General features: G+C 44.2%; 2 protein-coding genes across 5 annotated transcripts in view; one reads left to right on the forward strand and one right to left on the reverse strand.

The window, feature by feature from the left end:
• Nucleotides 1-1,109: 1,109 nt before the first annotated feature.
• cnbpa (CCHC-type zinc finger, nucleic acid binding protein a) lies at nucleotides 1,110-19,457 on the reverse strand. Its single transcript, XM_067447016.1, has 5 exons — nucleotides 19,306-19,457; nucleotides 17,880-17,991; nucleotides 14,675-14,740; nucleotides 14,393-14,591; nucleotides 1,110-2,023 (listed from the first exon to the last, which is right to left on the reverse strand). Exons 2-5 carry the CDS (start codon nucleotides 17,986-17,988, stop codon nucleotides 1,906-1,908), a joined length of 492 nt encoding a protein of 163 aa, XP_067303117.1. The 5' UTR covers nucleotides 17,989-17,991; nucleotides 19,306-19,457; the 3' UTR covers nucleotides 1,110-1,905.
• A 1,692-nt stretch (nucleotides 19,458-21,149) lies between these two features.
• Nucleotides 21,150-26,749, forward strand: part of raf1a (Raf-1 proto-oncogene, serine/threonine kinase a) — a 55,819-nt gene continuing 50,219 nt past the window's right edge. For all 4 annotated transcript variants that reach the window (XM_067447017.1, XM_067447019.1, XM_067447018.1 and 1 more), the window contains exon 1: nucleotides 21,150-21,243. The gene's annotated coding sequence lies outside the window, so the exon portion shown is untranslated. The remainder of the gene's footprint in view (nucleotides 21,244-26,749) is intronic.

The raw sequence follows: 26,749 nt of genomic DNA on the forward strand, positions 1-26,749 counted from the left end.
AGCTGCGATACACTTTTTAAGTTGAATACTGAAGGCGGTCTGGTAGATGCTAGATATTTTTACATTTATAGTGTTAAATATGGACTTTTTTTTCTTACATAAGGCATGGAAACACTTCAAAAGGTCTTTATTAACCCCCAGAGCCATATGGAGCACTTTTATGAGCTTCAAATTTTGGGCTGCCATTATAAAGCTTGGAAGTATCAGAATATGTATTAATATAACTCAGATTGTGTTCATAAAAAAATCATACACACCTAGGATGGCTTGAGGGTGAGAAAATCATTGGGTCATTTTCATTTATGGGTGAACTATCCCTTTAAGCTTGCAGAGATCACCCTAGTTATTAATTTTTATTACATTAAGTTTTTTTGTCTCTTATGATGCTCATCAGTTGTCTGGTTAAGAAATATTAAATTGTTTACTAGGCCATGTATGGTTAAGTTTGCATTGCCCTGTTTAAATACGTGAGATGTATGATTGATTTAAACCGCAAAGAGAATCAAAAATGAAAAGGATCGAGACAGATGTGAAGGAGCGCTCGTTTGTGCCTGAGGTTTCTCTATGGGAAAGGCTTTTCTGCACAGATCCAGCTGTTGATCTGCCGTTCCTCACATCTGGATGTCGTACAGGATTGAGAGGTCCTTAAAGATGGCCGCCTGTGTCCGGCTCACAGGCTGGAGATGGAGGAAACTCCCATTGAAGAAGCAGCCGAAAGCGTCTTCACAGAGCTTTTGACACACAACCTGCAACATTACACACTAAAGAAAGATGAGCAGAATGTGCCCTTTAATGTCTACTAAACTTCTCAGTGCATGGTATCTACTAAATAGGCCAATTGTGTCAGTTGACATTAAATAATCTGTTTTTTTAATGCACATAAGAAACCATGCCTTTGAAATTTAAGAGCTAATTAAGGGCAAATGTTTCTAGAGCAGTGGTTTTCAAACCTGTCCTGGAGGCTGCCCTGCCTTTTGTACGTCTCCCTCATCACACACACCCAGATTAGTTCATGAGCTGATGAGTTGAATCAGGTAAATAACAGATAACTGAGGGAGAGGTTTGAGAAGCACTGCTCTAGATCATGCGAATGATGAATGCAGACAGACTCCCCATCCTCCTCCAGCTTTATTGACAGTTTAAAATTACACATCTATGCTCTAGGACTTAAGTTGCAATTTCCTCCGACTTAAAAACTGAGTACAAGCACTGATATTCTTACAGTAGTCCAAGTGATATTGTACAAAAATATCTGATTTCTGTGAAAACATTCTTTTCGCAAATTGTTGCTTAATCCATGCGTCTCTCTATTTTTCCGGATAATTTAAGGTAGAAAGGACTAAAATTAATGTCGCTTCCAGCATTAACAAAGCATCGTTCGATGAACCTGCAAACATGACTTTTTAGAAAAATCTCAAACTAAATAAAAATGCAAAGAAAAGGAAAAATCAAATGAATCCAATCCATAACATTTCCATAGTAGACAGACACTTAGCCTGCGATGAGAATGGTTTAGTCTGTCCTCTTAAGCCAGCTTCAACTTCTCTCCATATAACCACAAAAACTAAAGCAAACGCCTTCACCTGACTTCTTTCATTTCATCTAAGGGTCGCGTGTGTGTGACCCCAGAGGTCCCCTGTGACGCAGGACGTCCCGGACACACATCTTCTCACCAGCGGGTCCTTTAACCAAGCGTCACACATTACACCTCTACCTAAATAAACATCTCATTTTAAACGCAATATGATTTTTTTTTTTTACCCCTCTTCTTTATAACAAAGGAAAAACAAAACTCAAAGCTGCTCACTGGCCCGGGGAAGGCCTCTGTTTGCCAGGCTTTGGCCAATGAAGAGGATTTAGAGAAGAGAAACCATCAATGGGGACAGGAGGGGCGGAGCCGAGGAGTTACGCGGAGGCCTCGATGGTGCACTCGCGGGCCAGATGCCCCGTCTTGCCGCAGTTGTAGCAGTTGACCTCGGTGGCCTTGCTGCACTGCACCGCCACGTGCCCGATCTCACCACACCTGCACAAACACACACACATACTTCAGTTATCTATCTCACACACACCTTCATCCAGCATCCAACTGGTTATTTATCATCGCTTGTCATTTCAAACCTGTATGCGGACATAATGCAGCATTTAATCATTTTCGCAGATCCGTGTGAATGGTGATAGATTTAACATCAAGTAAATATCAATCAATCAACTTCATTTATATAAAAGAAATGCTGAAATGTTTTTAGTTTAGTTTAGCAGGACCGAATGTTGAGGAGCTGAGCACGGCCGCTGGAGCGATTGGTTATTAACGTTACTGTAGTGAAGCAGAGCAGGACCGAGTGTTGAGGAGCCGAGCACGGCCGCTGGAGCGATCGGTTATTAACGTTACTGTAGAGAAGCAGAGCAGGAGCGAGTGTTGAGGAGCCGAGCACGGCCGCTGGAGCGATCGGTTATTAACGTTACTGTAGAGAAGCAGAGCAGGAGCGAGTGTTGAGGAGCCGAGCACGGCCGCTGGAGCGATCGGTTATTAACGTTACTGTAGTGAAGCAGAGCAGGACCGAGTGTTGAGGAGCCGAGCACGGCCACTGGAGCGATTGGTTATTAACGTTACTGTAGTGAAGAAGAGCAGGAGCGAGTGTTGAGGAGCCGAGCACGGCTGCTGGAGCGATCGGTTATTAACGTTACTGAAGTGAAGCAGAGCAGGACCGAATGTTGAGGAGCTGAGCACGGCTGCTGGAGCGATTGGTTATTAACGTTACTGTAGAGAAGCAGAGCAGGACCGAGTGTTGTGGAGCCGAGCACGGCCGCTGGAGCGATCGGTTATTAACGTTACTGTAGTGAAGAAGAGCAGGACCGAGTGTTGAGGAGCCGAGCACGGCTGCTGGAGCGATTGGTTATTAACGTTACTGTAGAGAAGCAGAGCAGGACCGAGTGTTGTGGAGCCGAGCACGGCCGCTGGAGCGATCGGTTATTAACGTTACTGAAGTGAAGCAGAGCAGGACCGAATGTTGAGGAGCTGAGCACGGCCGCTGGAGCGATTGGTTATTAACGTTACTGTAGTGAAGCAGAGCAGGACCGAGTGTTGAGGAGCCGAGCACGGCCGCTGGAGCGATCGGTTATTAACGTTACTGTAGTGAAGCAGAGCAGGAGCGAGTGTTGAGGAGCTGAGCACGGCCGCTGGAGCGATCGGTTATTAACGTTACTGTAGTGAAGCAGAGCAGGACCGAGTGTTGTGGAGCCGAGCACGGCCGCTGGAGCGATCGGTTATTAACGTTACTGTAGTGAAGCAGAGCAGGACCGAGTGTTGTGGAGCCGAGCACGGCCGCTGGAGCGATCGGTTATTAACGTTACTGTAGAGAAGCAGAGCAGGAGCGAGTGTTGTGGAGCCAAGCACGGCCGCTAGAGCGATCGGTTATTAACGTTACTGTAGTGAAGCAGAGCAGGAGCGAGTGTTGTGGAGCCGAGCACGGCCGCTGGAGCGATCGGTTATTAACGTTACTGTAGTGAAGCAGAGCAGGAGCGAGTGTTGAGGAGCCAAGCACGGCCGCTGGAGCGATCGGTTATTAACGTTACTGTAGTGAAGCAGAGCGGGAGCGAGTGTTGTGGAGCCGAGCACGGCCGCTAGAGCGATCGGTTATTAACGTTACTGTAGTGAAGCAGAGCAGGACCGAGTGTTGTGGAGCCGAGCACGGCCGCTGGAGCGATCGGTTATTAACGTTACTGTAGTGAAGAAGAGCAGGACCGAGTGTTAAGGAGCCGAGCACGGCCGCTAGAGCGATCGGTTATTAACGTTACTGTAGTGAAGCAGAGCAGGACCGAGTGTTGAGGAGCAGAGCACGGCCGCTGGAGCGATCGGTTATTAACGTTACTGTAGTGAAGCAGAGCAGGAGCGAGTGTTGAGGAGCCAAGCACGGCCGCTGGAGCGATCGGTTATTAACGTTACTGTAGTGAAGCAGAGCAGGAGCGAGTGTTGAGGAGCCAAGCACGGCCGCTGGAGCGATCGGTTATTAACGTTACTGTAGTGAAGCAGAGCAGGAGCGAGTGTTGAGGAGCCAAGCACGGCCGCTGGAGCGATCGGTTATTAACGTTACTGTAGTGAAGCAGAGCGGGAGCGAGTGTTGTGGAGCCGAGCACGGCCGCTAGAGCGATCGGTTATTAACGTTACTGTAGTGAAGCAGAGCAGGACCGAGTGTTGTGGAGCCGAGCACGGCCGCTGGAGCGATCGGTTATTAACGTTACTGTAGTGAAGAAGAGCAGGACCGAGTGTTAAGGAGCCGAGCACGGCCGCTAGAGCGATCGGTTATTAACGTTACTGTAGTGAAGCAGAGCAGGACCGAGTGTTGAGGAGCAGAGCACGGCCGCTGGAGCGATCGGTTATTAACGTTACTGTAGTGAAGCAGAGCAGGACCGAGTGTTGAGGAGCTGAGCACGGCCGCTAGAGCGATCGGTTATTAACGTTACTGTAGTGAAGCAGAGCAGGACCGAGTGTTAAGGAGCCGAGCACGGCCGCTGGAGCGATCGGTTATTAACGTTACTGTAGTGAAGAAGAGCAGGACCGAGTGTTGTGGAGCCGAGCACGGCCGCTGGAGCGATCGGTTATTAACGTTACTGTAGTGAAGAAGAGCAGGACCGAGTGTTAAGGAGCCGAGCACGGCCGCTAGAGCGATCGGTTATTAACGTTACTGTAGTGAAGCAGAGCAGGACCGAGTGTTGAGGAGCAGAGCACGGCCGCTGGAGCGATCGGTTATTAACGTTACTGTAGTGAAGCAGAGCAGGACCGAGTGTTGAGGAGCTGAGCACGGCCGCTAGAGCGATCGGTTATTAACGTTACTGTAGTGAAGCAGAGCAGGACCGAGTGTTAAGGAGCCGAGCACGGCCACTGGAGCGATCGGTTATTAACGTTACTGTAGTGAAGAAGAGCAGGAGCGAGTGTTGAGGAGCCGAGCACGGCCGCTGGAGCGATCGGTTATTAACGTTACTGTAGAGAAGCAGAGCAGGAGCGAGTGTTGAGGAGCCGAGCACGGCCGCTGGAGCGATCGGTTATTAACGTTACTGTAGTGAAGAAGAGCAGGAGCGAGTGTTGAGGAGCCGAGCACGGCCGCTGGAGCGATCGGTTATTAAAGTTACTGTAGTGAAGAAGAGCAGGAGCGAGTGTTGAGGAGCCGAGCACGGCCGCTGGAGCGATCGGTTATTAACGTTACTGTAGTGAAGAAGAGCAGGAGCGAGTGTTGTGGAGCCGAGCACGGCCGCTAGAGCGATCGGTTATTAACGTTACTGTAGTGAAGAAGAGCAGGAGCGAGTGTTGTGGAGCCGAGCACGGCCGCTGGAGCGATCGGTTATTAACGTTACTGTAGTGAAGAAGAGCAGGAGCGAGTGTTGAGGAGCCGAGCACGGCCGCTGGAGCGATCGGTTATTAACGTTACTGTAGTGAAGAAGAGCAGGAGCGAGTGTTGAGGAGCCGAGCACGGCCGCTGGAGCGATCGGTTATTAACGTTACTGTAGTGAAGCAGAGCAGGAGCGAGTGTTGAGGAGCCGAGCACGGCCGCTAGAGCGATCGGTTATTAACGTTACTGTAGTGAAGAAGAGCAGGAGCGAGTGTTGTGGAGCCGAGCACGGCCGCTGGAGCGATCGGTTATTAACGTTACTGTAGTGAAGAAGAGCAGGAGCGAGTGTTGTGGAGCCGAGCACGGCCGCTGGAGCGATCGGTTATTAACGTTACTGTAGTGAAGAAGAGCAGGAGCGAGTGTTGTGGAGCCGAGCACGGCCGCTGGAGCGATCGGTTATTAACGTTACTGTAGTGAAGCAGAGCAGGAGCGAGTGTTGAGGAGCCGAGCACGGCCGCTGGAGCGATCGGTTATTAACGTTACTGTAGTGAAGCAGAGCAGGACCGAGTGTTGTGGACCCGAGCACGGCCGCTGGAGCGATCGGTTATTAACGTTACTGTAGTGAAGCAGAGCAGGACCGAGTGTTGTGGAGCCGAGCACGGCCGCTGGAGCGATCGGTTATTAACGTTACTGAAGTGAAGCAGAGCAGGACCGAGTGTTGAGGAGCCGAGCACGGCCGCTGGAGCGATTGGTTATTAACGTTACTGTAGTGAAACAGAGCAGGAGCGAGTGTTGAGGAGCCGAGCACGGCCGCTGGAGCGATCGGTTATTAGCGTTACTGTAGAGAAGCAGAGCAGGAGCGAGTGTTGAGGAGCCGAGCACGGCCGCTGGAGCGATCGGTTATTAACGTTACTGTAGTGAAGCAGAGCAGGAGCGAGTGTTGTGGAGCCGAGCACGGCCGCTGGAGCGATCGGTTATTAACGTTACTGTAGTGAAGCAGAGCAGGAGCGAGTGTTGAGGAGCCGAGCACGGCCGCTGGAGCGATCGGTTATTAACGTTACTGTAGAGAAGCAGAGCAGGAGCGAGTGTTGTGGAGCCAAGTACGGCCGCTGGAGTGATTGGTTATTAACGTTACTGTAGAGAAGCAGAGCAGGAGCGAGTGTTGTGGAGCCGAGCACGGCCGCTGGAGCGATCGGTTATTAACGTTACTGTAGTGAAGCAGAGCAGGAGCGAGTGTTGAGGAGCCGAGCACGGCCGCTGGAGCGATCGGTTATTAACGTTACTGTAGAGAAGCAGAGCAGGAGCGAGTGTTGTGGAGCCAAGCACGGCCGCTGGAGTGATTGGTTATTAACGTTACTGTAGAGAAGCAGAGCAGGAGCGAGTGTTGTGGAGCCAAGCACGGCCGCTGGAGTGATTGGTTATTAACGTTACTGTAGTGAAGCAGAGCAGGAGCGAGTGTTGTGGAGCCGAGCATGGCCGCTGGAGCGATCGGTTATTAACGTTACTGTAGTGAAGCAGAGCAGGACCGAGTGTTGAGGAGCTGAGCACGGCCGCTGGAGCGATCGGTTATTAACGTTACTGTAGAGAAGCAGAGCAGGAGCGAGTGTTGAGGAGCCGAGCACGGCCGCTGGAGCGATCGGTTATTAACGTTACTGTAGTGAAGAAGAGCAGGAGCGAGTGTTGAGGAGCAGAGCACGGCCGCTGGAGCGATCGGTTATTAACGTTACTGTAGAGAAGCAGAGCAGGAGCGAGTGTTGAGGAGCTGAGCACGGCCGCTGGAGCGATCGGTTATTAACGTTACTGTAGTGAAGCAGAGCAGGAGCGAGTGTTGAGGAGCTGAGCACGGCCCCTGGAGAGATCGGTTATTAAAGTTACTGTAGTGAAGAAGAGCAGGACCGAGTGTTGAGGAGCTGAGCACGGCCGCTGGAGCGATTGGTTATTAACGTTACTGTAGTGAAGCAGAGCAGGAGCGAGTGTTGTGGAGCCGAGCACGGCCGCTGGAGCGATCGGTTATTAACGTTACTGTAGTGAAGCAGAGCAGGACCGAGTGTTGAGGAGCCGAGCACGGCCGCTGGAGCGATCGGTTATTAACGTTACTGTAGTGAAGCAGAGCAGGACCGAGTGTTGTGGAGCCGAGCACGGCCGCTAGAGCGATCGGTTATTAACGTTACTGTAGTGAAGCAGAGCAGGAGCGAGTGTTGTGGAGCCGAGCACGGCCGCTGGAGCGATCGGTTATTAACGTTACTGTAGTGAAGCAGAGCAGGACCGAGTGTTGAGGAGCCGAGCACGGCCGCTGGAGCGATCGGTTATTAACGTCACTGTAGTGAAGCAGAGCAGGAGCGAGTGTTGAGGAGCCGAGCACGGCCGCTGGAGCGATCGGTTATTAACGTTACTGTAGTGAAGCAGAGCAGGAGCGAGTGTTGAGGAGCCGAGCACGGCCACTGGAGCGATCGGTTATTAGCGTTACTGTAGTGAAGCAGAGCAGGAGCGAGTGTTGAGGAGCCGAGCACGGCCACTGGAGCGATCGGTTATTAGCGTTACTGTAGTGAAGCAGAGCAGGACCGAGTGTTGTGGAGCCGAGCACGGCCGCTGGAGCGATTGGTTATTAACGTTACTGTAGTGAAGCAGAGCAGGACCGAGTGTTGAGGAGCCGAGCACGGCCGCTGGAGCGATTGGTTATTAGCGTTACTGTAGTGAAGCAGAGCAGGACCGAGTGTTGAGGAGCTGAGCACGGCCACTGGAGCGATCGGTTATTAACGTTACTGTAGTGAAGCAGAGCAGGACCGAGTGTTGTGGAGCCGAGCACGGCCGCTGGAGCGATTGGTTATTAACGTTACTGTAGTGAAGCAGAGCAGGACCGAGTGTTGTGGAGCCGAGCACGGCCGCTGGAGCGATTGGTTATTAACGTTACTGTAGTGAAGCAGAGCAGGACCGAGTGTTGTGGAGCCGAGCACGGCCGCTGGAGCGATTGGTTATTAGCGTTACTGTAGTGAAGCAGAGCAGGACCGAGTGTTGAGGAGCTGAGCACGGCCACTGGAGCGATCGGTTATTAACGTTACTGTAGTGAAGCAGAGCAGGACCGAGTGTTGTGGAGCCGAGCACGGCCGCTAGAGCGATCGGTTATTAACGTTACTGTAGAGAAGCAGAGCAGGAGCGAGTGTTGAGGAGCCGAGCACGGCCGCTGGAGCGATTGGTTATTAACGTTACTGTAGAGAAGCAGAGCAGGAGCGAGTGTTGAGGAGCAGAGCACGGCCGCTGGAGCGATCGGTTATTAACGTTACTGTAGTGAAGCAGAGCAGGAGCGAGTGTTGAGGAGCCGAGCACGGCCGCTGGAGCGATTGGTTATTAACGTTACTGTAGAGAAGCAGAGCATGAGCGAGTGTTGAGGAGCAGAGCACGGCCGCTGGAGCGATCGGTTATTAACGTTACTGTAGTGAAGCAGAGCAGGAGCGAGTGTTGAGGAGCCGAGCACGGCCGCTGGAGCGATTGGTTATTAACGTTACTGTAGTGAAGCAGAGCAGGACCGAGTGTTGAGGAGCTGAGCACGGCCGCTGGAGCGATCGGTTATTAACGTTACTGTAGAGAAGCAGAGCAGGAGCGAGTGTTGAGGAGCCGAGCACGGCCGCTGGAGCGATCGGTTATTAACGTTACTGTAGTGAAGCAGAGCAGGAGCGAGTGTTGAGGAGCCGAGCACGGCCGCTGGAGCGATCGGTTATTAACGTTACTGTAGAGAAGCAGAGCAGGAGCGAGTGTTGAGGAGCAGAGCACGGCCGCTGGAGCGATCGGTTATTAACGTTATTGTTATTATATGTACAAATTGTGGTTTTGGCTTATAAGGCTAATTTTGACCTTCATGACAACTGTGAGGGAGCTGAATTTTTTTCTAACTCATTCGTTTACGTTATATAAAGCGTTATATAAAGTTCTGCATAATTAAGGGCGTGGTTACAAGTGGATAGCCATTTATCCGCCGTCTATAGTCCTTGCGTCACCTTAGCTCCACCCACATCCTGCCTTTTTGCCCATTTTCTGTTATCCAGGAGTGACACACAATGACTCGCTCACAAGATGGCGACGCCCAGCTCGCCCATACTTTAAGCTTCAGAACGGCTTATCAGAATCCTATGGGTGACGTCACGGACACTACGTCCATATTTTTTTACAGTCTATGGTTTTTTGCAAATAATGTAGGCTACAGCAGATAAACTCTTATGGAAATTAACCATGGTTATATTAGATAGTAAAAGCATGTTTGGATTATAATAAAACCATGCTTTTGCCGTATTGATTTCCATTTGTATAGCCACACATACAATATATTTAAACTATGGATTTGAAGCCAAACAATGGTTAATTTGTGGTTACCATTGAATAACTACAATATCCCTGTTATTTATTTATTAATATTATGTTTATTTATTAATATTATGTTTTTGTTTTGTTCATTGTAAAGCCATGGTTAATTTTTGTAATGGTGATATATTCACTGTGTGTGTGTTCATAGCACTCAGCTGACACGTTTGTTTGAAGGACAGCATTGGAAAGGATGTGGAATAGTGTTTTGTCAATAAAAGGAAAAAGCCCTTTTATCCGATTAATCGGAAAAATAATCGACCAACTAACCGATTATCAAAATAATCGTACGTTGCAGGCCTACATGTCATGTAATCACTCAATCAGTTTCAACCGTGGAAAGCCAATAAAACAGCTTGAGAATAATGTCCCGTAGCATCACATTATCTCAGAAGTCCACCGCTGTGAGTTCACTAGAGAAATCAACTCTTTCACTGAATATATATATTATATATTCTACTGAACCGGTTACTGATGTCTGCACTATTTAATGTATGTTTAAATAAATTATTATATTTCAACACCGAACTGGAGTAAAAACTATTTTATGATTAGATTTAAAAGGTAATGGAAAACCTGCCTTATGTGAAGTTTACATGTTCGTATAAAATGTGTTATTTGAGTGTTGATTATTATATCAGAAAATAAACAGCAACTGACTTCAGGCTAAGAGTTTGGGCACTGTTGTTAACCTTTAATATTTCTAATGTGCAAGGGTTCCCTATATTGTTATTCTTATTAATTATTAAGAAGATTAGTTATAATTTAATCAATTTAATGACAGACACAATGTGTTCAGCAAATCACAGTTTCATTAAGAATACATTTTATATTTAGTTTTCTCTTCCCTGCTGTACTAAACCATGACTTAAAAGTTCATCAGGAAGTGGACATTTTGTTTTCTTCAACTGTGTAAACACAGCTTTATTCACAAAAGTTATGCGATATCCCCATCTTTTATGCTGAACTCAAAAGGACAAAAGTTACAGTCTCAGTGAAAAAATGACAGCATACATGTTTCCATTCACCTATTTTCAACGAATCGCATCAAAACACGCTAAATGGAAACGGCAAGACGCACATACATTTTGAAGATGCTCGTTTAAATCGGATACATTTATCATCCAATAGGAAAACACACGCATTAACTATTGAGGGAAACATTTTTCGACACACAATTAATGCGACGTGACATAGAGATAGGCATAGCTGGACTGACCAGCATAATATATATCATTTTTAACTAGCATCTGAAATGCGGTTTAGTGCTATGTTTACTGACACCGAGCCACTGAACGCAGAAACTTGAGCGTTTGGTTGATTACTTACATGACAACAGTGTTTTTGGCGCCTGAACATGCAAACTCTACGATGCCTTTACAGTCTCCAATGCAAACAACAAAAACTTGAATCTGAGAAGCCTGTGACGCTTTACATGTTTGCAGTGTTTCTTATCAAAGTGACATCGCCAACTACAGGCCTGCCATCATAATACAGCCTTTAATCGTTATCGCAGATCTGAGTGAACAGGGATGGATGACAATGGTATCGTCTGTTTTTAGTAGGGATGTCCCGATCCGATCACGTGATTTCAGACTCGATCGGAATCGGACGTTACATCCCGATCAGGACTCGGATATATATGTATATTCTGGGGTGAGAGACAAAGTGAGCACTTGCACCGCGGTTCATCTCACATCTGATGACGCAATAATATAGGTTGTAACTTGAAAATAATGCTTTATGTAGGCGGCTATGTTTCTGTAGATGGATACACATGCTGGCTCCTCAGTGATACATTACAACAGCGCTAATAAAAGAAAACCGTGGGCAAAACGGTCTATCTGTGTAAACTTTGCTCAATTCATGCGAGTGCTGCGTATTGTCATTGAATATGAGCAGTCATTTTCACAGTCATGTGTAGAGAAGACGCGAATGAGAGCGCGCACGCTGATCTGTCTCTGTGCATCATCCGAAAGCGCGCACTCGTCTCACAGCGCGCAAATATTGAGTTCTCTTTCAAGTCTTGTGGTTAAACGGACCAACTCACACAAGAAGTATGTCAGCATGTCCATCTTGATGAGTATCGAAGCAGACATAGTCTAAATATGCCGTAAGAGGACTTTATGCAGCCGAGAAAGACGACGCAGAGCCTTCTGTTAGGTCTTAAAGGGGCAGTAGCCTTTACTGCTGTCTGTTTAATGTCAAAGAAAAGATAAGGAATCAAATCACCCACTGCTCTTGATTGAATAGCTTTTTTAAGGATTAGTCTTTAATTTAAACAGTTAAATATGCATTTTACATTTGATTAGCCTACTTTATTCACTTTCTCTACCTAAAAACTAATGTTACACCTATAAAAACCTGAAAAGCATTGTTAATTACACTTCAGTCAAATGACACTTCAAATATTTTCCCCCCAAAGTTAGTTTATGTCATTGTAGGCAGTTATCATCACGATGATTTCATTTCAAGTGTTCGTTTTTTAAGTAAGTTTAGTTTTAGTTAGTTATTTGATGCTATAAAAACGGCGGTGTGACGTCATGATTGACAGCTGAGATCGACGTCACTGAGACACTAACAGACTTTTTTCGGGATTATTGGGAGCAGATTATTTAATTTAATTTCCATAACTGTTTTTTTCACACCAACAACTCGGACTCGAAGGCAAAAAAACCTGATCGGGACATCCCTAGTTTTTAGTCCATCAGTGCATCCGCCTCAGAAAGCCGGTTAAAATGACGTTAACTGGCAGAAAGTGCTTCATATCATACACCCATCGGTCAGCACAGCTCATTGGCCAGGTGTCAACTAAACACCACACTAGGAGATCGGTGGATGAAGCATAAACTGCTCAGAGCTTTTACAGCACGTATCTGAAAGCCACTTATTTTAAACATCACAATCAGAGTAAAAATATGTCCTGTAGATGTAGGAGTAAAACTAGGAGGTCTTAAACACTGCAATGTTTATTTCCAGCCTGCTTCAGCACACCTGCCCATGTCTTCTCAAGCCATCCTGAAGAGCTCGAGGAGCTGGTTCAGGGGTGTGTGTGTGGAGCTGAACTTTGAAGTAGCCTACTCAAACTCATTTTGTAATACTAAATCCATCTAGGCTTTAGTCTAGGCATCCTGTTTCCTACGCTCTCTCCGAGGGGCTGAGAGACGAGATGGACTCGATAATAGTGACGATGTATTCTCTGTTTTGGTGATTTGTCTGACTATTAGGGCCGGGACTTTAACGCGTTAATTAATTACGCAAAAAATAAAAAAATAACCACTTTTTTTGCACCTCGGAACGTTTTTTAATGAATGAGTTTCGACGGACCGATTATACTGGAACACCAACTAGCGCTCCGGAGTCACGACAACAACAAACCATGGGTGCGTCTCAATCAGCTCCCTAGTTCAGTTGTCAGGGCACTGATCAGGGAGTCAGCCCATTGACTTATGTCCTGATCAGTGCCCTGACTAGTGAACTAGGGAGCTGATTGAGACGCAGGGCATGAGTGAGCATGAAAGAAGAAGCTGATGAGACTGCTTTGCTCGGCCCCGTGGATGGGAAATTTTGTTTTAAAAAACGAAAGAATGGAAGCATCGACAAGAGCACGGTTGTGAGCAAGCTATACAACAAGGAATCTGCGTATCACCGCAGCACATTGAGCCTCAAATATCACACATATGCTTTTGCTAATCTTAATGGCAAACATTGCTCTGGTCTGCTGGACTGAAATAATTAATATTTTGTTGATTAAGCTTATGTATTCAGTCATTATTCAATGGTATACTAAAAATACATGTGAAAAAAATTACTTCTCATTGTTCTCAGGTAAAATATTTACGCAGTTAAAATGCGATTAATTTCGATTAATTAATTACAAAGCCTCTAATTCATTAGATTCATTTTTTTAATCGAGTCCCGGCCCTACTGACAATGTTTGTGTATTCCAGAGAGTACTCTCTTCACTCTTTAGTCTATTAAACTACACATTAACCTTTTAAAAGTGTAGTTTAAAGCCAATTTGTATATTAATGGGGCGCTCACAGACTCAGCTGTCATTGATAGACTCCGTACATTTATTTTGCCTGTTGCTAATATGCTGTTGTTATAAAAAGATGCAACAGCAGTAATGTTAAAGAGACACATTTTGTGACAGCGCGCTATTTTTTGCACTCTTTCAGACTCTAGTTATTGATGTAGATGTGTGTGTTTTGTTTTGCATGAGAGAAGGGAATGAAAAATTAGAGTTTAAAAAGTGTTTGAGAGTTTGTTCAGTTCAGTTCTGTTGATATTATTGTCAAAATCAGAAATAACAATAAATATCGGCTCTAAATAATGGTTTATATATCGGTTCCCAGGCACACGAACATGCAAATAATCGGTAATAAAAAAATTAATCCACAATGTTCGATCTCTAGTTATGTGTTCAGTCTATATGTGTGTGGCTGGCATGAATAATACAGCGTTTACAGATCTGTGTGAACGGGGATCGTTTTGACAACGTTAACATTTGTACGTGAGAAACGCAAAGGAACATGTGTTCAGTTTTTAGTCCATCGCTGTGGTGTAAACATAGCCTTTGTCTGTGTGTCTTCTCATTGGGGTTTCTTTGAAACGGGCCCCTTCTGGTTACAGCATAAGGAGCGAGTGAATCATTCTTATCTTTGGGTGAATTATTTCTTTAAGGCACCAAGCGCTGAAACAAAGGCACTTACCGGTAACATTTGACCTTGTCACATAATTTCTGGATGTGTCCGAAGCCGCCGCAGGAGTAGCACTTCTGCTCGTTGGCGTGGTCACAGTCGCGGGCCACATGGCCGGCTTTACCACAGTTATAGCAACACTGCTCCCTTTCCTTTTTGGGTTCTTTACAGTCTCTGGAAATATGGCCACTCCTGTGGCAGTTGTAGCAAGCTGTGTAAAACAAAAAACATGCATGATGCAAACGATGGTGTGTGTTGTGACTAATGTAAGTGTGATGAGGCAGAGCATCTTACCATCCTCAGTCTGTTCACAATCTCTGGCGATGTGGCCCTGCTCTCCACACCGGTAACAGAACAGATCTACAGACAGACAGTGTGTGTGTGTGTGTGTGTGTGTGTGTGTGTGTGAGAGAGACACAGATAGATAAATAAAGTATATAAAATAGTTAAATAAAGGTACATTAAGACCAATTCAAGAAATGTCAGGAATGAATTGAAGAGAAGAACACAATGTTCTCTGAGGGTGCGTTCACACTTGTCATGTTTGGTTGGATTAAAACGAACCCTGGTGCGATTGCTCGGTTCATTTGAACATAAGCAAACGCTGCCATCCGAACCCTGGTGCGCACCAAACAAGCGGCCCGAGACCGCTAAAAAGAGGAGTCTCAGGACGTTTTCACACCTGAAAGTCCGCACCAAGGTCTGAACCAAAGTTTGTGTTTGGACATTTGGTTCTTTTGCTAGTTTGCTTTCACATTGCAGTTATGTTAACGCACCAAAGAACTTTACCTGACGCACTGGCGTCCTGTCGTCATCTCTGTGGGCTGCATCTTAACATTGATTGGTTTGTTAGCGGACGTGCGTCTGACGTCAGTGTATTGTCAATTCAGCGGCTAACTTTGACAAGAATGAATGATCACACGCATCGTTGCCAATACTGTTAATATTATGGCATTACTATCTGCAGCACCAACTATACTCGAGGCAAATTCACCAAATGAACGTCCTCGTTGCGCAAACATTTGATCGGCGCCGACAGGAAAGGAGAAGCTCCTAGAGGATAGGCTTTTTAGCCAAACAATGTATTTTATTTTATAGTTATGTTTTAATATTATAATGTTATTTTTAAATTTCATCTAGGCTATATTGATTATGAAAGGTGCACAGATGTGCAATATATGTCAAAGACATCGAGACAGAAATAATTTTGACCACTTTATTAAGTTGTTTTGTAGAAAGCTTTGTATTTTGTATCTTAATTTTAATAAATGTTTCATCTTTTGCCTGAATGTAATAAATAAGCTTAAATAAATAATATAGCAGACATCCCGTGACGGAGTGATCATTTGTGTTGCACATGAACTGGAGCGGTCTCATAACTAAACTGAAACTCATAGTCAAGCAGAGCACGCTGTTCACGCGAGCTGACATGAGTACACAAGCGGTTCTGGTTAAAATGCTGCGCGATCACTGCTGCTTACATGTGCTGTGAGTTTAATCTGTGTTTTTTCACTAATCCTACACCAGAACTTCCTGTAAATGGTCTGAAAGTCCGAACTATACAGAAAATGCTTTCACACAAGAAACGAACCGAACCTTTGTTCTGTTTGGTCCGGTCCGAGACTACCTCTTTTCGTCGGACCAAATTTCGTCTGATTGGTCCGGACCATGGTCCGAGGGAGGCTTCACACCTGTAATTTTGGTTCGTACCAAACTGAAAAGTCCGAAAATCCGGACCAAACAGGGTAGGTGTGAAAGCACCCTCAGTCCGCTTCCAGGCGGACTCTGGTGCACTTCGATTGATATATGAATGCAACACGGACCAAAGACAGCATGTGATGCATAGTCAGCTGATTCGAAGATGCGGAAAGATCGGTGTATCCAAAATGAGTAACGTTAACATTAGAGGACAAACGTGGAGCAACGAGGAAGAGCCTCATCAATATTTGGTCTGACGAGCATGTTTAGAAAATGCTAGAAAAAACACACAAAAAGCAAACCTGGTTTTTCTCATGAAAGGACCTGAGCTGCCCATTAGTCGGTACAGACGACAGAACGGCCGTCTCTTTTCTGCACAACGGAGGAAATCCTGCGGCTGTTTTGAATGTTTTGAACATTTTATGAGCTCTTCTTGAGTTCTCAGCTGGTAAAAATAATGCCATATGTACACGCATAAAATGATGCTGTTTAATCCAGCACACAGCGTTGTTCTGAATGTTCGGTAAGCAGCTCCTGCGTCATATAAGCCGACCAATCAGGTTGTGAGCGTCTCCCTGAGCCTTTGGTTCGGTAACTTTAGGTTCGCTGTTAAAAATGCCAGTGTGACCGCTAAGCGGACCAGGAATGTGTTTTGTTTTTTGGTCCGGACCAAACTAACCGAACTACAAGTGTGAACGCCTAAGCACACAATGAGTATTAGTGACACTTCAAAGTTAGAAAATAACATTTCCAACAGTTCTCCGTTACTTTTGAATTCATTTGACAAAAAAAAGAGCCTAAAGTTTGAGATCAGAAATCTTGTGAAAGTGATTTTATGATTAAAACAAAAATCTGCCAATGAGTTCATAAAATCAGCTTCATTCAAAGACAGATATTTGCTCTTGTTTTTGGCATGAACTCGTTTAATTTTGTTCAGTTTCTGAGAAGAGAAGAGTTCATTTCTTCATTCTGCACGTCATTAATGTCTCTTGATTAAGGATGTTGTGAATCTGAGCTGGAAAACTAAAATCCTGAGGAAGAAAGTCATTCTCTGCGGCGCATGTGATTTACTTTACGGCCCTATGAAATCTCTTATTTTTATTTTTCTGGACTCTGCTTTAAAGGTTAGATTAAATGTTACTGACTTTACTACAGCATTATACAGTCAACCGACAACGCAAGTAAGCCGCGTTTACATGACTTTATTAATAAACCGGTTATTTCCTTCTAGTGGCGTCAGAAATAATACTGTCCGTATCTGACTCTGAGTTTCCCACATGTTAGGTCAGTTGTGATGTTAATAAAGCGTGAGCTGGAGATTTACGGCTCATATTATCCCTCATCAGTTCTGCAGCGTTTAGACTGAAGCTCTTCTACTTCTGCTGTGAGATGAGAACACATCTTTACAATGCTCTGGGTCTTAAAAGAGTCTGCGTTTGTGATAGATGTCCTTATTTCATGAAAAACACTCGCTGGATGTGTTTAAATCTGCTCTGAGTTTGTGTTTTTGTCACTATCACACATGAGCTCTTCAATAAGCCGACAGAAAGCAGGTTAATGCGTTTACATGCAGCGCGAAATAAGAGGCAAAAAACGCCGCCCCGATCGGTTTATGCTTACGCCGCTTATGACCGTACTCCGATAAAAGAAAACGGGTTACCGCGTTTACATGACCATGATCATTGTCGGCTTATTAGGCATAATCGTGCATGTAAACGCACCTATTATTAAAGCCTTAAGTTGTGGAAGGTGAAATGAAGCCTTTAAGACCCGTGTAAACCCTGAAATGAAGCCCTCGTACCCTTTCCTCGCCCCCGTCCTCTGCCACGGCCGCGGCCCGCGTTGGGACAGTTCTTGATCCAGTGTCCGGAGCGGCCACATCCAAAGCACTCGCTGGTACTCATGTCCATTATCTGCGGAGGGCATGGGGCGCACCATTAGCTCAAGCAGTGAAGAGCATGCAAAACACCAAGGGTTTAGGGCATCGGACAGCAGTATTAGATCAATGCAATCAGTGAAGATCATGCAAAACCTCACCAAAGGTTCAAAGGCTGCGAAGACTAACATTAACACAACACTAAGCCTTTATGTGCATTGAGGTGTTTATGTGTGCAGTTTCCGTCATCATGCGATTCATTCATTCCTTCTCAAAAGACCATTTTAAGTGACAAATCATGACACACCATATTTCTATGACAGATGATCCGCCAGTAGTTTTACTGGAACTGAACTTTGTGGTGAGCTTGCTAGCACAGTTGTTACACCCAACTTTAACAACTTAATTAACGTTAGGTATCGCTTTATTTTACCATTAGGTGTCCTTGGTACACGTTACACATACTTACCATATTAATAACAGTACATTAAGCATTATTACATGCAAAAAGTACATTTAGCTACTTAATATTACGCAGTACTTACATATATAATTACAGTATAACAACGACACCTTAAAATGAAAAGTAACCTTTGATTATGTCGATGGAAAGATATAAAAAACAACTTTCCAAACTCATGTGTAAATGTGCTCACGGCACGTGTGCTAGCACCACCGCTACTGCTAAACGCCAACACACCTGACAGATACAACAGGCCTGGCTTTGAAAAGTATTGTCAATACTCGTAAATGTATTTAATCAGACGTGTTATAAAGGGTTAATCGTCTGTGTAATGATTTACCGCGTGTGCTAATCATCAAATCACACCAGGCTGAATGGAAAAGCAGAACAACAGAGTAAATGCTCTCGGCTGCACTAACGTTACAGCACAGCCTGCACATGAAACATGCATTAATAATAAACGCGTTTATGGATGCGAGTTATTTATTGGTGAAATGGCACGCGATTGAAGGAAAGTCACATGCACATGCTCCACACCTCAACACCGGGCCTCGCCGTGCAGGTTCAACTCAATCATTCACAAATACACTCAATTATATCGCTATTCGGCCGTGGTGTGTGTGTTTATAAGCTGCTGTGGGTTTATTTCTGGAATTGCACACGAGCACGTGCACTTATATGAGCGTTTCCCGCGCAGGCACGAGCTGCAGCAGGCCTCGGCTAGCTCAACGCACGTGATTAAACACACACGCTACACACACACACGAACTCTCAGGTCAACATAATCAACGCCAGCGCTAAAGATATAACTGATCATTTCGTTAATACGAACAAAACCAGTTTAAATTGTGAGTTTGTCGCTAATAACGCGCGTGTAACTTTACTTACCTATAACGGAACCCTAGCCTGTTAGCTGTGACTCACTGCTGTTTACTCCTCCCTTCAGCACTGCGCATGAATCCACTGAGCGACACATACAGTAGCCAATAAGAGATCGCGATTCTGCGCGGGGGGGAACCAATGAGGATCCAATGCCTGGAGACACCCCTTACTTCTGTCCAATCGCCGATCGAGTAGAAACACCGTCCCGCCCACACAAACAACACCGTTGAAAAATGTTCAGAAATTGAATATTATCACCGTGCTTGTTTAGCTAGCCTATTATAAAGACAAAAGAATACTGACATAAATTACACGTACTATTTCCAAACATGTTAATCCAAGTCTATGCAGATCCTACAAACACAGCAGAGTTTAGTTATGAGGGAGAACTCAAGCCGAACGTGAGTTATTAATAATTTCAGAGAAAGAAATCCTGCGACTTTCAGCTCCCAAGCGTCCAAAACAAGCATCATTATGACCTCAGATCAGTTTTTATAATAGTGGGAGTAATAATAATAATAATAATAATAATAATAATAAATTTTATTTATAATGCACTTTAGTATGTGGACAACTTCTTTCGGTGTCAGCACACTAGCATACTACTACTCTTACTATTTCTGTCATATTTTATATTGCATAAATAGTAAGACTAGTATGCTAATTTGAATTCAACCATGTATTAAAGGGATAGTTCACCCATAAATGAAAATTAGCCCATGATTTACTCGCCCTAAAGCCGTCCTAGGTGTGTAAAACATTCTTCTTTCAGACGAATACAATCAGTTATATTAATAAATATCCCGGCTCTTCCAAGCTTTATGATAGCAGTAAGTGGCTGTTTTTATAAAAGAGCATCCATGCATCATAAAAGTGTGTGTTTGTGTTGGGGGGTGGTATTATAAAAGTGTACAATTCTGAAGCAAATTGATTTGTTTTTGTAAACAAAATATCCATATTTAAACCTTTACAAACTGTACACAGGCTCTGAGATCTGTAAGATCTGGTGACTAATGCGGACGCTCAGAGGATAGAGCACCGGAGCCTCTATATTATCCCCAAAGCCGTATGGAGCACTTTTATGATGGATAGATGCACTTTTATGGAAACTGCCCTTCACTGCCATTGTAAGCTTGGAAGTGTCCGAATATTTATTAATATAGGCTAACTGATTGAAAGAAGAAAGTCGTACACACCTATAGGTCCTAGGATTGAGGGTGAGTAAATCATGGGGTCATTTTCATTTTGGGGTGAACCATGCCTTTAATTTACGAAATTATACAAAGTTAGCATTACACTTTTTAAATATTAATTTTATATCAACTGTTTAGAAATATCAGCTGCTGATCTCCACTCTTCTAAGTCTAAGTTAATCAAGTGTCTTACTTTAGTAAAACCTTTCTTCATGTATGATGAGTGAGAGAGAGAGAGAGAGAGAGAGAGAGAGAGAGAGAGAGAGAGAGAGAGAGAGAGAGATGAATGATCTAAGCATCTGTGATCTAATATATAATATATAATATATAATGTCTGAATCACTAAGTGTACTACCGAAATGAATATTAAACAACACCATCACCTATACAAGCCATTCTAGTGGGATTTTTTTATATGAATTACTTTACGTTGTGTTATATATACTTTTATTATTATTTTATGGATTTTAATTTCTACATTTAGTTTTTCCTGAATTAAGTGTGTCACCTGAAGTTTTACTGAAACCAGTCAGTTTGGAAAGCTGTTCAATTCAATTCCCCTTCTAAAAGGCTCAGGTTATCTACAATAGAGAATATTACATTGTGTGCTAGCGCCCCCCCCCCCCCCCCCCCCCCCTCTCTCTGTGTGTGTGTGTGTGTGTGTGAGGTTACACACTCGTCTTGTGGCGGTGACGTCACTGTGTCGTTTCTTCAGGTTATGGCGGAGCTGAAACTCTTCAAACTTTTTCTGGTGAGTGTTTATCGCTCCTGAAATGCATTATGAGTCTTGTAACGATCGTATCACATCTTATATCAGCTTTTCGTCTAGTGATTATAAAAATATAAGTGGCTTCTGAAAAGTTTGTGTAGTTAGCTGTTTATTTAATAGGTTTATGTAGAAATAGGGCCGCAGATGTAAAAAGATCTGCTCTCCAGTTCCTTCAGTCCTTCACACTAGTGTAATCAATGCCTTAACAACATGTACGATTGCCCTGCGAATAAAGATCATTGTATATTAGCTCAACTTATTTTCCATGAAGTTTACACCCTTTTTCCGATTACATCTAGCGACTGGACTTGTGTTTGTTATGAATCTCTTCTGCACACACACACGTTATTAAACATAGTTGTAAAACAGCGTTTGTTGAGGATCCATCTTGATGAAATTTACAAACGCTTACAACAACAACAACAACACTATTCATTTATTGCAGTAAAAGTGTTTGGCCTTAAATTACATGGCTGTGTTAGTTTGACAGCTTTTTAGGTTTGCTTTAGGTTTTCCTGGAAACCGAATCAGGACAGACTAAATGATTGTTTGTTTCATTATTATGACACAGGATTTACCCAATTCCAGTGAGTTTCTGTATTTGAGAAGAGTTGTCAGTGCTGTAGAATTGTGTAAAGATCAACAACAAAGTTAAAGGTGCAGTGTGTACGTTTATGCAGAATCTAGTGGTGAGGTTGTGAATTACAACAGCCCGCCGCTCACGTCTCCCTTTCGAAGCACAGAGAAACTACGGGGGCCAACAATGCAAGATAATACACATAACTGTTTCATGGGCGTATAAAGACCTTGCCATAATGTACCATTATGTTTTTATTACCTAAGAACATAGACTGTAAATAAATATGGCCGTAGTGTCCGTGACGTCCCCTGTGGGATTCTGAAGCGTAAAGTAGAGACGAGCTGGCCGTCGCCATCTTGCTAGCGCTTCATCGCGCTTCACACCAGGATAACAGAAAATGGGCAAAGAGGCGGGATGTGGGCGGAGCTTAGGTCATGGGATGACTAACAGACAGCTGAGGAACGGCTATCCATCTGTCACTCAAAGTGGCCACGCCCCTTATTATGCAGAACTTTAAGGCTTTATATAATGTAAACCGATGAGTTATAAAAAAAAAAACTTACCTCCTCACAGTTGTTTTGGAAGAAAAGACAAATTCAGTTGTCATGAAGGGCAAAATTTGTCATATAGGCCAAAACCACCATTTGTACCAGGCTGTAAACATGTTTTATTGCTGTAAAGTTGGGCATTTTAACATGAGCTCAATGAGATTCTTCTGGAGGCTGTCTCTAGTGGCCAGTCGATGATCTGCAGTTTAAGGCACTTCTGTATCGGCTTCAGCAGAACCTGGGGGAGGAGCCGTTTGCCTTAGAATGAGCCATTTCCATCTACACACACCACAAATCCCCTTACAGTGAAGCCGCCATGTTTCTACAGTGGCCCTAAAGGGACAAACTGCTCTACAGAGCGCTAGCTACTCTTTGCCGTCTCAGATGACCACATCTTTATCCTGTGCCAGCCACCGTAGCTTCTCTATGTGCTCCGAAAGGGAGGGGGATGCAATTTACAACCTCACCACTAGATGCTGCTAAAAAAATCACACACTGCACCTGTATGTGGGTATTTTCTTACAAAAACACATGCTTTGCTTCAGAAGGCCTTTATTAAACCCTGGAGCTGTGTGGATATCTTTTACCATTCAATGCCATTATAAAGCTTGGAAGAGCCAGGATATGTGTTTTTAATATAACTGGCTGAAAGAAGAAAGCCATATACACCGGATGGCTTGATCTAGAGTAAATCATGGGATGCGTTTCATTTTTGAGTGAACTATCCCTTTAAAAACATAACTGAATATGTTTGCTAGGATACTTGGCAAGATGGTTTTTTTTCACATAGTTTTGTATGAAATTGTCCATTCAAGTGCAAGAAGACGTGAAAGAGTTAAAATCACTATTCGTATGTTGTCAGATGTGAGTTTTTGGGCTCAAGCTCTCTTTCGCATCTTCTTGCGCTTGAATGTTTAAAAGCATGCAAATGATAATGATTGGGACAGTGACAGTTCTGTCCACTCTTGGCTATCATGCAGGCCTTATCGTTGAGCTCTGCATTTAGATCTAGCGAGTCAGTTCTCTTTACATGGCATGTGTGAAAGCCTATTTCTCTCACGTTAGCCCTCATTTATCATTCTTGCATAGAAACTGGTGTATATGTTGGCGTAAGATTATGCTTACACTCCTCTCACCGCCTGATTTATGAAGCTGTGCGCACCTCTGCAATCCAGATGTACGCAATACTTGCCCTTGATTAACGCCACGGCTGAAAACGATCGTCATTAGAATAACACGCCCCTATAGATTCAAGTCTCCGCCTCCCCCACGCCCTCATTTTACGCCATGGACACACGGAAGACGGCAAAGAAGCGAAACTTCTCCGACGTGGAGATCGGGCGCGTCTCAATCATCTCACTAGTCCACTAGTCAGGGCCCTGATTAGGACATAAGTCAATGGGCTGACTCCCTGATCAGTGCCCTGACTACTGAACTAGAGAGATGATTGAGACGCGAGACCATCACCAGGGAAGTGGGAAAAAACCCGAAATAGTTTTATTTGGGAGTTTAAAGAGTGGGATTAAAGGCACCCACAAAAACAAAATATGGACCCAAATTACGAGTACTGTTAATAGTGTGGGGTTGAGAAGCGCACTCCAGCAGTTTAAAGCTGTTTGGATGATAAATTACCATCACAATGCATTATTTTACAGAACATGTTTTGAAACAATTAGCATTTCATTTCGTATCACGGCACATGTATTGGGGTGTACGATATGATGATGATGTGATGTGGAGGACCATTCATTTACATTAATAATTGCATGACCATTTGTAAGATTCGTTTTATTATTATAATGATTTTTATTATTAATGACGCTTATTGTTATTTAGAAGAAGAATGCCGTTATTATTTATTTTATTATTATTATTTAAAAGAAGAAGAATATAATTTTTATTATTTTGTCAGTCTCAGTTATTTTAGTCCCAGTCCGTGCGCAGCTGCCGGGCCTAACCCTGAACCGTCAGGTAAAGACCACAGGCTCAACTGGAGGAATACAGGCCTACAAATCAAACGCTTTGGTAAAGTCACACAAATTAAACATTGAAGTCCATGTTGCACAAAAATAAACACTGAAGTTTATAATTACTATGTTGTGTTTTGTGGTGTTAGGAATAGTTTTTCTGCGCATGTTCGCTCTAACTCAAACTTGCGTACATCACCTCCTGAGCTGGCGTAGGATTGGAGTGTGTGTGTGTGTGTGCGTACACCACCTCCTGAGCTGGCGTAGGATTGGAGTGTGTGTGTGTGTGTGCGTACACCACCTCCTGAGCTGGCGTAGGATTGGAGTGTGTGTGTGTGTGTGTGTACACCACCTCCTGAGCTGGCGTAGGATTTGAGCGTGCCGTACGCCAACGTCCATATTGATAAATCTCAAAGTCACCGTGGGTTTGGGTGTACGCAAGGTGTACGCTGGAAATTTGGTGTACGCACTTTTGATAAATGAGGGCCGTTGTGTGTGTGTGTGTGTGTGTGAGAGAGAGAGAGAGAGAGAGAGAGAGAGAGAGACAATGCGCTTAACTTATTTTTTGCATCTCAATCCCAGGTGACTGAAATCGTACATCTCACTTTTTTTTTACGTCTAACCTTAAATTTGCTTGCATATGTGAGTGATTTACTCGCATTGTAGAGGGCTGACCATACTTAAAAGGGTTAGTTCAGCCAAAAATGAAATGTGTGTCATTAACTCCTCCACCTAATGTCACTCCACACCCGTAAGACCTCCGTTCATCTTCACACACAGTTTAAGATATTTTATATTTAGTCGCGAACGCGGATTGAAAACAAACCCGGAAGAGAAGCCAATGCTGAATAAAGTCGTAGTTTTTGTTATTTTTGGACCCAAATGTATTTTGGATTCTTCAAGAGACTCTATAGCCCCGTTTCCACCACAGGAACTTTACCCAGGAACCAGGAACTTTGGGTGGTACTTCGTGTGTTTAGACCGCAGGAACCAGGGTATAAATGAAGTTCCGGGTAAATATTTCCCCCTCCAAACGGCCCTGCTCGCGAGGAAGTACTTTTTCAAAGTTCAGGAACTTTCGAGGGCGGGACTTGGGCGCTGAACATGCTGATTGGTTTAGATCAAGCAGTATTTTATTTCAACGGGCATTTTTAAAAGTCTTGCGGGGTTCAGTCTCGTTCAGTAAATATCAGTCTTGCTCTCTGTCTGATGGCGCGCCACGTTTGTCTCAGCCATCTCACGTGCAATGTCCGTAATAGCTGATAATAATATACATTGTCATTTTAAATCTAGCTTTACAAGCTTTCTGAATATGCTAGTGCTCTTTTCTGTCGTTGTTAATTACCTTTTTAGTAAACCGATACATAACCAGCAAAAGCAGCACAGCTTGAATCTCTTCCATATTCGTTATTCATTTTTTTTCACCATGTAAACGACCTGACCGATTTCTTTTAAGTGTGTGTCCTTACATGACGTGACGGCGCGCGCCGCGCTCATCTTGACAAGAGAGGAAAGCAAATTTTTCTGAGGGGTAAACTTTTTATTTCGTGAGTTATGAAGATAATGTTGGAGTAATGACACAGCGTATATTGCCCCAGGCAGTTTTTACTTTAACTGCGCCTGACAGAACTTTTTTTTTTCTGAGATGATTATTACACTTTACAACAGATAGCTATAAATAATACTGTATTAGTCCTGGTGGCCGTTAAGAGTTGCTATGGCTACAGTAAACACACTCCCGCTGCTGGAGAAAACAGCGGCGACATTTTTGGTGCGGCAGACAAACTGCATGTGACAAAATGATTGTGATTGAAAGTCATCACATGTAAACACATGATCGGTTTAGATAACGGCTCATGTAAATAGTCCATCTTTCAATCGGTACACACAAAAATGATTACTGCAGTAAGACATGTCCGTCACTGACTTGGAGGAACAGTCGCGCGCAGTCCTATCACCGGACTAATCTGCCTAATCTTCTCGGAACTTTAGATCGCGGTCGAAACGCAGACAGCTGCAGGTCTGGGGGCAAGAAAAGGTAAAAAAACCGGTAAAAAAGTTCCTGGTACAAATTGTTCCGGGTAATTTTGGTGGAAACGGGGCTTAATTAACCCACTGATGTCTCATATGGACTACTTTGATGATGTTTTTATTCCCTTTCTGGACATGGACAGTATAGTGTGCATACACTTGCATATGCTCTCGGACTAAATATAAAATATGTTAAACTGTGTGTGAAGATGAACAGAGGTCTTACGGGTGTGGAGCGACATTAGGGGGAGGAGTTAATGACAGACATTTCATCTTTGGGGGAACTAACCCTTTAGGCTAGCAAGTTGACCTCTGCTATTACTCACACCGTCATGGTTTTTTAAAACGGCCTAATGAACTAA

This window comes from Pseudorasbora parva, chromosome 6, assembly GCF_024679245.1.
Source record: "Pseudorasbora parva isolate DD20220531a chromosome 6, ASM2467924v1, whole genome shotgun sequence".
Taxonomy (NCBI): domain Eukaryota; kingdom Metazoa; phylum Chordata; class Actinopteri; order Cypriniformes; family Gobionidae; genus Pseudorasbora; species Pseudorasbora parva.